This window comes from Dama dama, chromosome 23 (assembly GCF_033118175.1).
Source record: "Dama dama isolate Ldn47 chromosome 23, ASM3311817v1, whole genome shotgun sequence".
Classification (NCBI taxonomy): domain Eukaryota; kingdom Metazoa; phylum Chordata; class Mammalia; order Artiodactyla; family Cervidae; genus Dama; species Dama dama.
The window spans coordinates 64356271-64369971 of record NC_083703.1 but is presented as its reverse complement, the minus strand read 5'-3'; the positions used below and the strand labels follow the sequence as shown (position 1 = coordinate 64369971).

At 47.1% G+C, this 13701-nt stretch overlaps 1 protein-coding gene across 1 annotated transcript in view; it reads right to left on the bottom strand.

Moving 5' to 3' along the window:
* Nucleotides 1-26: 26 nt before the first annotated feature.
* ACSS2 (acyl-CoA synthetase short chain family member 2) overlaps nt 27-13701 on the bottom strand; it is a 45461-nt gene continuing 31786 nt past the window's right edge. Inside the window, exons 5-18 of the mRNA XM_061127126.1 lie at nt 13510-13582; nt 13155-13230; nt 12879-12993; nt 8072-8209; nt 6912-7082; nt 6473-6606; nt 6146-6278; nt 6008-6064; nt 5737-5817; nt 3994-4102; nt 2410-2478; nt 1935-2111; nt 1041-1115; nt 27-899 (exon numbers count right to left, since the gene is read on the bottom strand). Of these exons, the coding sequence (XP_060983109.1) occupies nt 772-899; nt 1041-1115; nt 1935-2111; nt 2410-2478; nt 3994-4102; nt 5737-5817; nt 6008-6064; nt 6146-6278; nt 6473-6606; nt 6912-7082; nt 8072-8209; nt 12879-12993; nt 13155-13230; nt 13510-13582 (1536 nt within the window). The 3' untranslated portion in view covers nt 27-771. The remainder of the gene's footprint in view (nt 900-1040; nt 1116-1934; nt 2112-2409; nt 2479-3993; nt 4103-5736; nt 5818-6007; nt 6065-6145; nt 6279-6472; nt 6607-6911; nt 7083-8071; nt 8210-12878; nt 12994-13154; nt 13231-13509; nt 13583-13701) is intronic.

Genomic DNA, 13701 nt, shown 5'->3' with positions numbered 1-13701 from the left:
ACTGAGAAAGCAAGTTACCACCTTCATGAAGTCACAGACTTTATTCCTACAACCACAGGGCCTGAGTACAACTGGGGTAGGAAAAGAGAGCTTCATCTGAGAACGTCTCTCATGGGCAAGACTGTTCAGGGGAGGCTGGGAACAGAGGACAAGAAAAGCGAGCTCCCCCAGTCCTGGGAGCATAACACATGTACTCCTTCGAAGACACAAATGATCTGAAAGCTCTCTGGAAACTCAGCCTGCCTGCAGAGCCCCTGGAACAAATGGCAGACAGGCACTGCCATCTGGTACAAAAGGGAATTCAGACCCACAAGAGAAGCAACAAAGTGTTTTAAAAAATAATTACTTTTTCAGGAGTCACAAACAGGCATTTCTCAGGGCAAGTGCACGCCCAAGATAAGTACTGGTGCTTCCTGAGAGAGATGACATAGGGTTAGAGTTGCTTCCCTGTTTCAACCCATGCCCTCATTTGCCCACTGAACACTTAACTTGGGTTTGGGACATGACCTTCAGGTCCCTTCAGGGCTCCAAGGGTTCTTTGCAGTCTAGGGGCACAGCCTGAGGCTGACCTGGGCCCTCTGGCATCTGCCTGGCGGTTGCAGGAAGTTGCCGCCACCCTGAGGCAAAGATGGTCCTCAGTCCCAGACAGCTGGACAAGGGAAGTGCTGTGGGTCAGCACTGGCCCTCAGCACTCCCGGATGGGGACAGGGAGGGGGCAAAACTTTGGAAAGCCAAGCAGGGGGTAATCCTGGGTTCCAGGCAGGGTCTTGTTCACTGGATGGTCATGCAGCGGTGGCTGAAGAGCTGGGTGATGATGGATGGGTCGACTACAGTGGACGTGTCCCCCAGGTCGTGGTCATTCTGAGCGATCTTCCGAAGCACCCGCCTCATGATTTTCCCTGGGGGTCCACACACTTCTGGTTACCTGGTGACAACACACTGACCCACTCTAGCCCTGCCAAAAGCTTCCATCCACTCATACTCGCCACCAGTGGGCCTTGGCCCATCCAATCCCAATCCCTAGAGGCCTCTGAACATACCTGAGCGAGTTTTAGGCAATCCAGGTGCATTCTGGATGTAATCCGGTGTGGCAATGGGGCCAATCTTTTCTCTAACTGTAACCGACAAATCATTATGCATTTTTCCAGTACCCTTAGCCAGGCTGCCCAAAACCAAGGCAGAGATGGCTTTGTTCCCAACCTAATCATGCTCAGGCTCACTTTTTGTCTTTCTCTCTGTTTAACACATTGTCTCTTTACTCTCTCATTGTATATTAATTCACCTTCATGGAGCTCAAGCTCTAGAATCAGCCTGCTAGAGTTGAAATTCACTTTACTTGCAGTGTGGCCTCGAACAAGTGATTTATTCCTAAATTCTCTGAGCCTCAATTTCTTCATCTTTAGAATGAGAGTAACAATAGGATCTATTTCATGGAGGTGTGTGCACTCAGTTGTTCAGTTGTGTCAGGCTCTTTGTGACCCCATGGACTGTAGCCCGCCAGGCTCCTCTGTTCATGGAGTTGTCCAGGCAAGAATACTGGAGTGGGTTACCATTTCCTACTCCAGGGGGTCTTCCCGACCCAGGGATCAAACCCATGTCTTCTGCATCTCCTGCATTGGCAGGCAGATTCTTTACCACTGTGCCACCTGGGAAGCCTCATAGAGGTGACTAGAGATTAAATGTATTAATGCATTTAAAATGCTTAGTTCAAAAAAATAAAAATAAAATGCTTAGTTCAGTGGCACAGAGAAAGAATTCTACAAATGTCAATCATTATTAACATGATGGAGACTGAGTGGGAAGAGGGCAGTCAGCCCCTGGGATCTGTTTGTGGTTTGAGAAACTAGCTCACTACATCCCCTCCCCAACAACTTGCTGTGGCGACTGGGCCATCAGGACAGACCTGGCGATCCCTGCCCAAGGAAGCTCCTTACTCTGCTTCTTGAGCTCTTCAGTGAGAGCTGGGCTGAAGATGTGGCCATCGCACAAAGTGACAAAACAGTAGAGGCATTCGCCCTTCACAGGATGAGGGTGGCCAACCACGGCTGCCTCTGCAACAGCCTTGTGTTCCACAAGTGCTGACTCCACCTCTGCCGTGCTCAGCAGGTGTCCTTGTCAAGGGAAAGGAAGTTGCCATGAGAGAAGTCCCAGCCCCTGTTCCATCTGTCCCAGTAAGGCAGTCCCGGTCTGGTCAAATGGGGACGGCCTTTCATTCATTCCTCAAGGGACATCGTTGCCCCACCATCCTGGTTCCCCTCCTCCAGGTACTCTTCAGTGTTTATTACTCTTCAGCCCAGAACTGAACACTGCACTCCAGGTGTGGTCTGGTTCTCTTAGAAGGCTTTGGCTGGGAGTTGCTGGGTGAGCAGGGTTAATGATAAGGGAAGATGGTCCCTCCCTGGCCCTCACCAGATACATTCAGCATGTCATCAATCCTGCCGGTGATCCAGTAATAGCCATCCTCGTCCCGCCGGCAGCCTGGGAGGAGAAAATAAATACACCACAGTAGGATACTGCAGTGATCCGCATCACCAAACTGCTGTACCCAGGGCAGCAGCCTCCTAACAAGTCTTCCTGCTGTGCTAGCCAGGCTCCAAGACGGTCACACCCACCTCCATCTCCTGGTATTCACACCCCTGTGTATTCCTTTATCTCATTGTACTAGGGTTTGTCTAGTGAGCAATCGCATTTGGCAGAAATGATAGGATGTCATTTCTGAGATGAGATTATAGAAGACACTGTGGCGTCTATCTTGGTTGCATTCTCTCTGATTATTTGCTCTGGGGGCAGCCAGCTGCCACATCATGAGCAGCCCTATGGAGAGGTCCATGTGGCAAGGAACTGAAGGTTCCTGCCAACAGCCACATAAGTGAGCTTAGAAGTGGGTCCTCCAAAGTAATTAGCCTCCAACTAATAAAAATAAATGGAAAAAAAAAAAAAGAAGTGGGTCCTCCAGGCTCAGTCAGACCTTTAGATGACTACAGCCCCAACCACAGGTTGACTGCAACCCACAAGAAACTCTGAATGAGAACCACCAGCGAAGCCACTCACAGAATCCTGATCCTCAGAAACTACGAGATAATATTTGTTGTTGTTTTTAGCTGCCAGGTTTGCCGTTAATTTGTTCCATGGCAATAGATAACTAATATACTGACCTAAAGTCTATTCTCCATAAAACAAGCAAAGTTATTTTCTAAATAATAAATAAATTCTAATCACGTCTCTGCTTAAAAAGCCTGATGGTCTCCCACCGTACACTGGACAAAATCCAAATTCCTCACCATGGCTCACAAGGCCCTGTCTTATCTCCCTGTCCAACTTGATACAGCGTTCTTGCTGCTGCTCGCTACATTCCAGCTACACAAGCTTCAGTCTGTTCCTCAGACATTCCATGCTTAAGTCTCTCTGGTACAGAACATTCATTTTTACTCCAGATATTCCCATACCTGGCTTCTTCTTTAGGTCTCTGGTCAAATATCACTTCAAAGAAACTTCTCACCACCCCATGTATGGTGGCCGTCCCTGCAGTATTTATTTGCTGAATTTACTGCCTGTCTCTCCTCACTAGAATGTAAACCCCATGAGAGCGGAGACCTTGCCCCCCTTATTCATGGTAACATCTCCTGTGCTTAGATAAGTAGTACGTGCTCAATTAGTATTTATGGAAGAATGGATTGGTGGATGGACATATGGGAAAACATAGGCTTCAGACATGGGGACGCACGTGACATGGTAATACATACTGCCATGCGCTGCCTCTCTTTCAGCCTAGCAGTGATGAAAACAAGAACATTTTCCCTCATACATCAAATCTCAGCACCATGCTGAGAGCCTTCCTGTAACACTCATTCCTGTTCTTATGGTCTTCTCTGTATCTCTGACTAGATATTACACATTGATACATAAGACACATCCCTAACCAACTCTTCTTGAAAATGAAAGGGGATGGTACATGTCAGTGGGAGGTGTGAGAAGGGGATAGCTAAGGCTCACCATCTCCTGTCACGTAGTACCCGGGGAACTTCTTAAAGTAGGTGGTCTCAAAGCGTTCATGGTTCCCATAGACCGTGCGCATGATCCCTGGCCAGGGCTGCTTGAACACCTGGAGGGTGAGGAAGTGGTAACCATCTGCTACACTGTCTCACAGGAAGACAGTTATGTCTTTGCCAAACCTTAGGAGAAATAGCCTGAATGCTATTCCCAAGAAGTAGAACAAAGTATAGGCTTTGGAGACAGACAGTCCAGGCTTGGAATCCTAACTCTGCCACTTACTAACTGTGTGGCCTCAGGTAAGTAACTTTATGTCTCTGAGTTTCAGGATCCTATCTGTAAATCAGAGAAAATAATTTCTACCTCCCAAAGTTATTTTGAGGATTAAATTAATAGTATGTGGAAACTGCCTAGCAGATGCTCTGTTAGTAATAAGCATTTAATAAATTTGAGTCTCCTTTTAAAAAAAAATATTTTTATTTATTTGGCTCTGCTGGGTCTTAGTTGTGGCATGCGGGATGTAGCTTCCCAACTGGGGGTCGAACCCAGCCCCCTGCATTGGGAATGTGGAGTCTTAGCCACTGGACCACAGGGAAGTACCTTGAGTCTCCTTTTAGGTAATCCCTCAGGGATGCAGGTACAATTTGATGCAAATGAAAGCAGTTACATAAAAATGTCGGACCCACACATAAGTAAATAATTATTGCCCCAATCAGTAATGTCCTGTGGCAGCAGATTGGTGGGATGGACAGAACTCTATTCTAAGAGTCAGAGGACCTGGATTCAAGTCTTGCCCATGTTACTAACTTGCTCTTTTAAAAATGTGTTAGTCACTCAGTCGTGTCCAACTCTTTGGGACCCCAAGAACTATAGTCTGACAGGCTCCTCTGTCCATGGGATTCTCCAGGCAAGAACACTGAATTGGGTAGTCATTCCCTTCTCCAGAGGATCTTCCCCACCCAGGGATCAAACCCAAGTCTCCTGCATTGCAGGCAGATTCTTCACCATCTGAGCCACCAGGGAAGCTTGCTCTTAGTAAAAACAAAGTGGGTTGGAGGGTGAGGGTGCTAATGATCTCCCTACAACTACTAAATGATCACAACAACAGCTTACATTTATCAAGCACCAACTCTTAGGTTCTGTGCTAAATAAACCCTTCACATGAATCATCTAATCAATCCAGCAACCACAGGAGACAAAGATACTGCTGCTATTGCTGTTTAGTTGCTAAGTTGTGTCCGACTCTTTTTTGCGATCCCAGGGACTACAGCCCACCAGGCTTCTCTGTCTATGGGATTTCCCAGGCAAGAGTACTGCAGTGAGTTGTCATTTCCTTCTCCAGACAAAGGTACTCTTTTACAAATGAGAATATTTATGTTCAGAGGGGTTAGGTAACTTATCTAAAGTCACAGAAGAGGCAGAGCCAGGTTTGAACCAGGCAGGTTGACTCGAGCCTATATGATTTTCCACTATGTCTTCCAGACCCAAAAAGGCACCATCAGGTATCTTTGAGCAGAGCCCTTAAGAGCTTTGTGGACCCAGAGGCCTAGAGGCAGGCAAAATATCCAGAAGGATTGCCCCGCTAGGGTCTCTCTGCAGAGAATAAACCCTCAACCATGGAGCTTTAGCCAAAAGCAGCTACCAGGAAAGATTAGGTTCTAAACTCTAAAGGAAAGCACACTGTGCCCTTTTGTGGACCATCCTCCCCTCCGCCTCATCAAAGACCCACAAGGGCCAGGATCTCACCAGATAGCCTTCAGCTTCACCTTCCAACTCTTCCCCAGACTCATTCAGGATTGCAGGAGCTACCCCGAAGAACGGGAAGGTCTAGAAGCAAAGAGGAGACAGGACCCATAGGGAGGAATGAGACAACTCTGACTCAACTCTCTACCTCTAGGGAGCCCCAGAGCCCCAAATTCCCCACACCTATCAGTCCAGTCCCCCACCCTCTACCTAGCCTGAATGCTCCAAGACTCTCCCCTGCCTAGCCCAGGACCAGCCAGGGAGCCTCACTCACAGCAGAACCAGGCTTCATGGGTATGGCACCAGGGAGGGGGGTCAGCATATGGCCACCCTGTGGAAGTCAGAGATCAGGGATTTGAGTCACTCTTCCCACACTTTGCCTGAGCTCCAGCCTTCTGAACCCATTACTCACTGTCTCTGTCTGCCAGAAGGTGTCCACGATAGGGCAGCGCTGTGTACCTACCACCCGGTGGTACCACAGCCAGGCCTCGGGGTTGATAGGTTCGCCCACAGTTCCTAGCACCTGTAAGGACGCCCGGCTGTGCCTTGGGCAGGAGGAGAGTGGGGAGAAAGGGAGGCTCTGAGCACCACTAGGAACCAGGAAGACATGCACAGGCTCTTCTGCCTCCTCCCCTATTCCAAGCCAGGGTGTTAGAATAACGGGATGGAAAGGACTGTGCAAAGGCCAGCACCAGCTCTGAGGGACACTCAAGAGGCAGCAGCCAGAGAGGGGTCTCACTTGGTAACAGGCTCATCTCCAAACTTCATGAGCAGACGGATGGCTGTAGGTGCTGTGTAGAACTTGGTCACCTTGTACTTCTCCACGATATTCCATAGGCGGCTCACATCCGGGTATGTGGGAATCCCCTCAAACTGACCCCAATAATGGCTGGTCATTTTCAGTCCTTCTCAATAGTCCCTCCATTCCCCTACCATACCCTCAGGCTCAGTATTTTGCCTTTTCTGACAAATCCCTGTCTTCACACCCTTACCAGACAAGCCAAAAGATTTTCCCACTCAGCATATACAACCCTCTGAGAACTCTTTCTCAAGGAAACAGGTCATTGTATAAGTACCTCTGCCTTTAGGCAAGGTGGCTTTGGGAGGTCATCACCCAGGATCATCTTGTCCATCCCCTAAATAAACCAGGTAGCCATGGGTCCCAGCACCCTGCTTACCAAAACACTGGTGGCACCATTGGCCAGTGGCCCATAGGTGACATAGGAATGGCCAGTGATCCAGCCAATGTCTGCAGTACACCAGAACACATCCTCTGCATGAAAGTCAAACACATACTTGAAGGTTGTAGCCACATAGAGCATGTAGCCCCCAACTGTGTGTACCACGCCCTGTGGAAAGAATAGGGCCTCAAGTTGGACTCACCCTCACTGACTACCAAATGTAGAGGAAAAGCCTCCCCAGGGATTCTGGCCCCACCAGCACTGCTTTTACAGCATCCATCTCTCTTCCATCCTCCTTTCTCCACGTTCCCATCTCACACACCACATATACTTATATAGTCAGTCCATCATCCATACTCACACCTTAAGATGGTATTTCTGAACCACCCACATTACTTTCACACACATGAACCCTTTCGGTACACTCACATCTAATAGTGTCTCTGTTGTGTGTTCATGCACACACACTCAATTATACGTTGACAGAATGAGAGTGGGGAAAAAAGAATCTTCTTTGCTTGCTCCATTAATACCTCATCCCTACCAGGCTCCTCCATCCATGGGATTTTCCAGGCAAGAACACTGGAGTGGGTTGCCATTTCCTTCTCCAAGGAAAGACAGGCCCAAGCTGTGTCTCTAAATGTTCATTGAGGAATATGCCAAAGCATGTGGAGAGAATAATTTATGGATGTGGCAAGTGGAAGGTAGAGTGATATATCTTTTAAGTCAGAGTTCTAAGTGTTTCCAGTTCCCTGCTCTGGGAGGGATTAGATGTTGCCAGTGTGGCATGTGGAAGGGATTGAACTCTAAGAGCTGTAGTTAAGAAGGCCAAGAGGGATCCTTGTGCCCACTCTTGGCCTTGACTTTACAGGCAGCTCTTCTTCAACCAAACCACGTGGGTATGGGCAGGAAACAAAGATGTCAGCCACATGGACTTATCCTTTCCTCCTTTTCTGGGCACCCTGAGGCTCCCCACTTGAACTGTCTCACCCTGGGCTTCACCATCAGTGATTGAGGATTTATGTCAGTTTGATTTAGAAAAGGTAATGTGATATTTCTGAAACTCAGAGTTGTAAATTTCACGTTATTACATGCTTCCTCAGAAACTCACTTCTCACCCTTACACAGTGTATGTACACACACACACACACACTTGCCTTGGGTTTGCCTGTGGAGCCACTGGTGTACAGGATGAAGAGTGGGTCTTCAGCATCACACCATTCAGGCTCACACTCATCCCCTGCCTTCTGCATGAGTTCATGCCACCACAAGTCAACCCCCTCATTCCAGGAGATCTGCAGGGGGAAGAAAATAGGAATGGGCAAGGAGGAACTGTGAACAGCTCAGGTTGGGGGCAAAATTCATTCCTACCTAGCACCTGGAGGGGCCAGGGTGGGAGTGGCAGGTGGAGGTCCTGAGAGGGAGGAAGGGCCCAGTGAGGGTGAAATGGGGCAGGGAGAATAGAAACAGAACAAGAGGCTTCTTGGGTACTCCCAGCACCCTGCTCCAGAACTTCTCTCACCTAGCCTCATGCTGAGGTGGGCCCCCTCGGTTGGTTCCTTCTCGCTCTTCAATTCCTAGCTTAAATGTCACCTTATTGGAAAGGCTTAACCTAAACAGCATCTGATAGGCTCCCAGACCCACCCTCACCCCTGCTACTATTCTTTTTTTTTTTTTAATCAGCTTGTGAGATTAGTTTCCCAACCAGGAATTGAACATGGGCCCTTAGCAGTGAAAGTGCAGAGTCTTAACTCTGGATGGCCAAGGAATTCCCATCCCTGCTATAATTCTTGATCACACCACCTTATTTCTTTACCACATAGCACATATTTCCAGTTATTTTACTTAGCTGTTTTCTTGATTATCGTCTCCCCAGATAGTGACCTCTATGAGTACAGTGGCATGTCTTTCTTGCCCACCCTCCTAAATCTCCAACACCTAGTAAAATGCCTAGCACTCAATAGGCACTCAGTAAAATTTTGTTGGATGAATGAATATGCATATACAGGCCTATATACACACATATGTACTTACACACATATGGGACTAGTGGCTCATCAGCAGTGATGCAGATACCACACAATTCAGAAATGCAGAATTAGTCAGAGCCTGCAGGTGAGGTGGGTACCTGACCCCAATAGTTAGTAGCAAAAGAAGACAACAGATGTTGGTCCAAGCATCTTTTTTTGCATGTCCGGACATCATCCACATCTGAAGGTTCCTACTCCAGCTCTGCCCCTGACCCTATACCACTGGTACCAATGGGTTTCTCATAAAGACACTTTCTTGAGGTTCCATTCAGCAGGAAACTTTGCTTTAAGTTGGTGGAAAAGGATCAAGGTGGGTTTCTCCCAGTAGAAGGATGTCCCTCTAATACTGAAGTGCCTTTCAGTCTGTCATCCTGAAACTTTTCTAAACTCTCCTTGAAACTGTTTTACTTTCTGAATTATACCACCTGTTTGAAAAACCAGTTTTAAGTCTACTCTTTGCTGAGTGAAGTTGTATTCCCTGAGTTCATCCAAAGTTGCACTGGATTTCGATTCCTAGTTCTGCCACTTCCTAGATATATATGACCATGGGCAAGCCACTCTACCTCAAGTTACTCATTTTTAAAATAAGGATAGTCATTCTTGCCCTGATGGTCTCACAGGATTTTGGAAACATCAAAGGAAAACTATTACCTAGTAAACATCAAGCCTTGGATTGTCTGGGGGAGGAGCAGAGAAGACTGATGAATGTCAGGAAGGTGAAAAGTTAGTTCAGTTCCACTGAACTCCTCTGGGAGGTGAAATAAGAGTGAGATGATGGAAACTATTGTGGGTTTGATTTAACTGTCACAAAACTGTTTCATATTCATTACCTCCTTGTTCTATAGTCCCAGCTGGCAGGTAGACATGATAGTATAAGAGGAAACATCCTACTCCTCTCATTATATGGTTATATAGTAATTTATTGTGGGCATATTTGTTTTAAAAGCCCCAAAGTGTTAGGCACATACCTTGATAAATTATAAAATTACCATTCTCCTTTTTCTGAACTATCTGTCTCTTACTTGGAGAAATGGAAGTTTCTGGCACATAAGCATGACAAATCCAGGTCAAGAGAGACACCATTAAGAAGAAAAAGAACAGAGAGAAGGTCCCCACAAGCTAGAAAACACAAAAATACACACTTTTTTTTTTATTGGAATAGCCATATGGGTTTACACATACATTGTCACATGAATAATTTTTTGCCCACCAGATGATCTACTTGACATGAGGGCATTAATGTATTTAAGCAGAAGTGTGTCGATAGTGCTTTGAGCAAATGGAGCTAGTCTATGGTGACGGTGTGGACAGAAAAGGCACTAGGTACATGTAAGGGCAAAGCACAGTTACATTGTGGCAATGAGGGGACTCTTGTGATCTTGTAAAACTGCTTCCTTTGTGGGTGTGGGTAAGGAGGGTGGGGTGGGTACTCCAGGTGTGGAGCTGATAACCAGCACCAGGAAGCAGGGTGAGAGCAATCAGTGGCACACATGTTGGTTGTGAATTAGGTGTATACCTATGAGGGCCCAGGGCTTGGAACCAGGAAAAGGTTTGAATTTTCTGAAATAAGAATCAAGGAGCTGGCCTTTGTTATTGGACCAGGAAAGCCTTAGGGAGGGCAGCTGCCAGGTGTGAGAGAGGAATATGAGGAAGCTTATAGGTAATATGGTTGAGGAAGGTCCCTGCCAACTGTAACAGGCCCTCCCTTGAAGACTGCTTAAAAATGAGAGGTTTGGAGCTCTGCCAAGATTTCCAGTTTTGACTACAGTTCTCAGGCCAACCAACCTGGGTTTTGTAAGCCGATTTTTATGGTCTTTGGGTTTTTGGTAACTGACTCTTTTTACCTCCAAGGAATAAAATTCCAGGAGCCTGTGGTCCAACAACCCCTGGTATTAAGAATTGTAAGTGTTTATTTCTTTTCTAAACTCTCTTTTAGAAATGTCAGCCTGTCTGCTGTATTAGAAATAATAAAAGCTAACATTTATGGAGCAGTTACTATGTGTCAAACACCTTACCTATACTGACAAAACCCTGTCAGGTAGGTACAATTTTATCCTTATTTTAGAGACGGGGAAACTGAAGTAAAGGAGTTTAAGAAACTTGCACAAGTTCCCGTATAGCAGGTAACAGAGCCAAGATGTGAACCCAAGTGGTCTGACTCCAGAGCCTGTATTCTAACCACTAAGTTTGTTTCCTCTTTCAAGAGAAAAGTCTTAGGTCCCTGCCTGAGTTTTCAAATGAAAACATTTTCCCCTGGGACTCAGATCTGTCTCCACCATGCTAATGAGAATAGAGAAAAGGTGTATTATATTTACCATTAGCCTAAGAGGTTGATCATAGCAGATTTAGAGTAAGACATCCTATGAGGATGGTAAAACTCAGAGGAATAGTGGCTTTTATGTTCTGTTTTAATAAGGAAAGAGGTTCCTTTAAAGCATTTACTATCATGTCTCCATTACTGATAAGGGAACTGAAGTCCAGAGAGAATGGGTGACTCATTTAAGGTTATATAGCTAAAAATTGGTCTCTGGACTCCAAACCCAGTCTCTCCCCTATACTAATCAGCTTTGAGTCCCCTATACTAATCAGCTTTGAGTCCCCACTTAAGAATCTCTCTTCTTAGACTCAGCTACAATATAACTTGTTCAATTTAGCACTTAATTATATCAGAGTTTATGTGTAGTTTGTAAATCCCAAAGTAGCTTATAAATATATTTAGGAAGCTTCTTCGCTGCCAACTTGATGGTGATTCCCAAGGTCAAGGTCTGCATCTCCTCTGCTTGTTCCTCCTCCTGTCTCTCCTGGTTCTGCCTCAGCTAAGTGCACAGTAAAAACTTTCTGACAGGTTGCTTGGTCCTCTCTCCCACAATGGTCCTGAGAAGCAGGAGTGAGATGGGATGTCTGTTGCTACCTCTCTGAGATCCATGCTCTATGCCAATTCAGAGCAATAAGCATTTGGTCTCATGACCCTTCAGAGTGACTTAGACTACCTACGGGCAGAGAGAAGGGGGTTGGGTCTGGCAGTCACTTCAATGGGGCGAACAGGCAAAGAGCAGTTGGATGAGCAAACAAGCATGCAGGAAAGCAGTGCCCAAGGCAACGCAGAGGTGGATACCTGGGGCCGGATGTGCTTGAGTTTCTCTTTCGGCTTACCCTGTTAAGAGCCCACGGAAAGGGTGGTGAGCAGGGTCCAAGGATAGGGGAAGGGGAGGGAAGGGCCAGTGTGCCCCAAACCTCTGGCTGCTTCCTTTCCCTCTGGTTCCTCTCTCACTGGTCCTCCCAGCCTCCATTTTCCTGATCCTATTCACAGCCTCTATACCTTCAGAACCCCAAATGCTGACAGGGGTCTCCAATGTTCCTAGACTAGACTGAAGTCTGTCTAGCTCTAAGACTACTGAAAGCCTCTCAAGTCACAGAATTTCAGAAACCCTCTGTCCTCTGGACCCTGGAGCTTTCATCCTTCATGCTCCTTACACCTGGAGGCCACCACTGGGCTTCTCCATCAGAAGCATGTATCCAAAGCTATCAAGGGCCACGTTTTGGGGGCAGATCCTGGTGTTTCCATGATGGGACCACACAAGTAGCCCACTCCAAACCAAAGCCCAGTATTTAAGATGACTACATATAGTCACCCAGGTCATCCCATTTCTAACCCAAGCCCAATCCCAAAAGGTCCCTTGTGCCCACCAGAATATTCCAACCAGCACAGGGGTCTTCCTCACAATCTCTTGTGCTAAGTTCCCAAAGCTCCCTACCTACATCCAAGGTCAAAGTCCCCTAGCTCCAGCCAGCCCTGCCAGGGAAGCCATTCCGAGGACTGCTCCTAGATCCTCAGCATTATGATAAGGAAACAAAGACGGACATCAGGAACTTCCTGGGGAGGAAGAGGGAGCCACTTGGAGGCCAGAGGAGGGCATAATGGTATCAGACTCACCTGCACATCCGGGCATGGTCTCTTAATTGGAGGAGACTGGCTGGGAGAGTCACCTGTGCCCAGCTCTGCCCGCCCCAGGTGCTTGACCACAATGCAGCATTTCACTGGGAAAGCCCTGGAGGAAAGAAAAGTCTGAAGTGGTGGGCCGGTCGGCTCAAAAGAGAATTTGGCGAGACCCACCCATGTCCTTCTAGGGTAGGAGGGACAAAGGAGACCTGGCACTGGGGAAATGCCCAGTCAACTCAGGGCAGTAGCCAGCAGACCAAACACACTTACTTCTCCTGACACTTCTCCAGGGCCTCGTCAGCCAGCTCCTTCAGGTTCACAAGCTTTTCCCCCCTGTAGAAGGCATCTTTGGGGAGCAACAGATATTCCAAGCCTTAGGAAGGCACCACACTTCTACCCCTCTATCCCTAGCAGGTACAATGTTCAGTCCTTCCTGGGTAGGCCTCTTGTCTCTGGATCTTCCAGGTGATTTGAGCTAACAGAGGGTAGGCTGAGGTGGAACAGGGAGATAAAGAGTAGGCTGCCCCTACCCTTTACGCTAAGCAGTCTCAAATACCAACTAGTTAGTTGAAGACCAAGACTTTGAGTGTGGGGATTTTGGGGGAGGGGTGAGAGAATTAGTCACCTGTAGTGATGAGAAGGCTGCAATTGGCATCCAAGATCCGTTCACAAAGAGACTCTGAAGAGAACCCCGCAAACTAGAAAAGGGAAGAAAGACTGAGAAAGAGGGCAACCCAGGGATTGAGTGAACAAGAAAAGGAATAAGAAACCTATGACACAAACATTCTAAGTGCCTTAGTCTGGTTTTTAAAGTCCT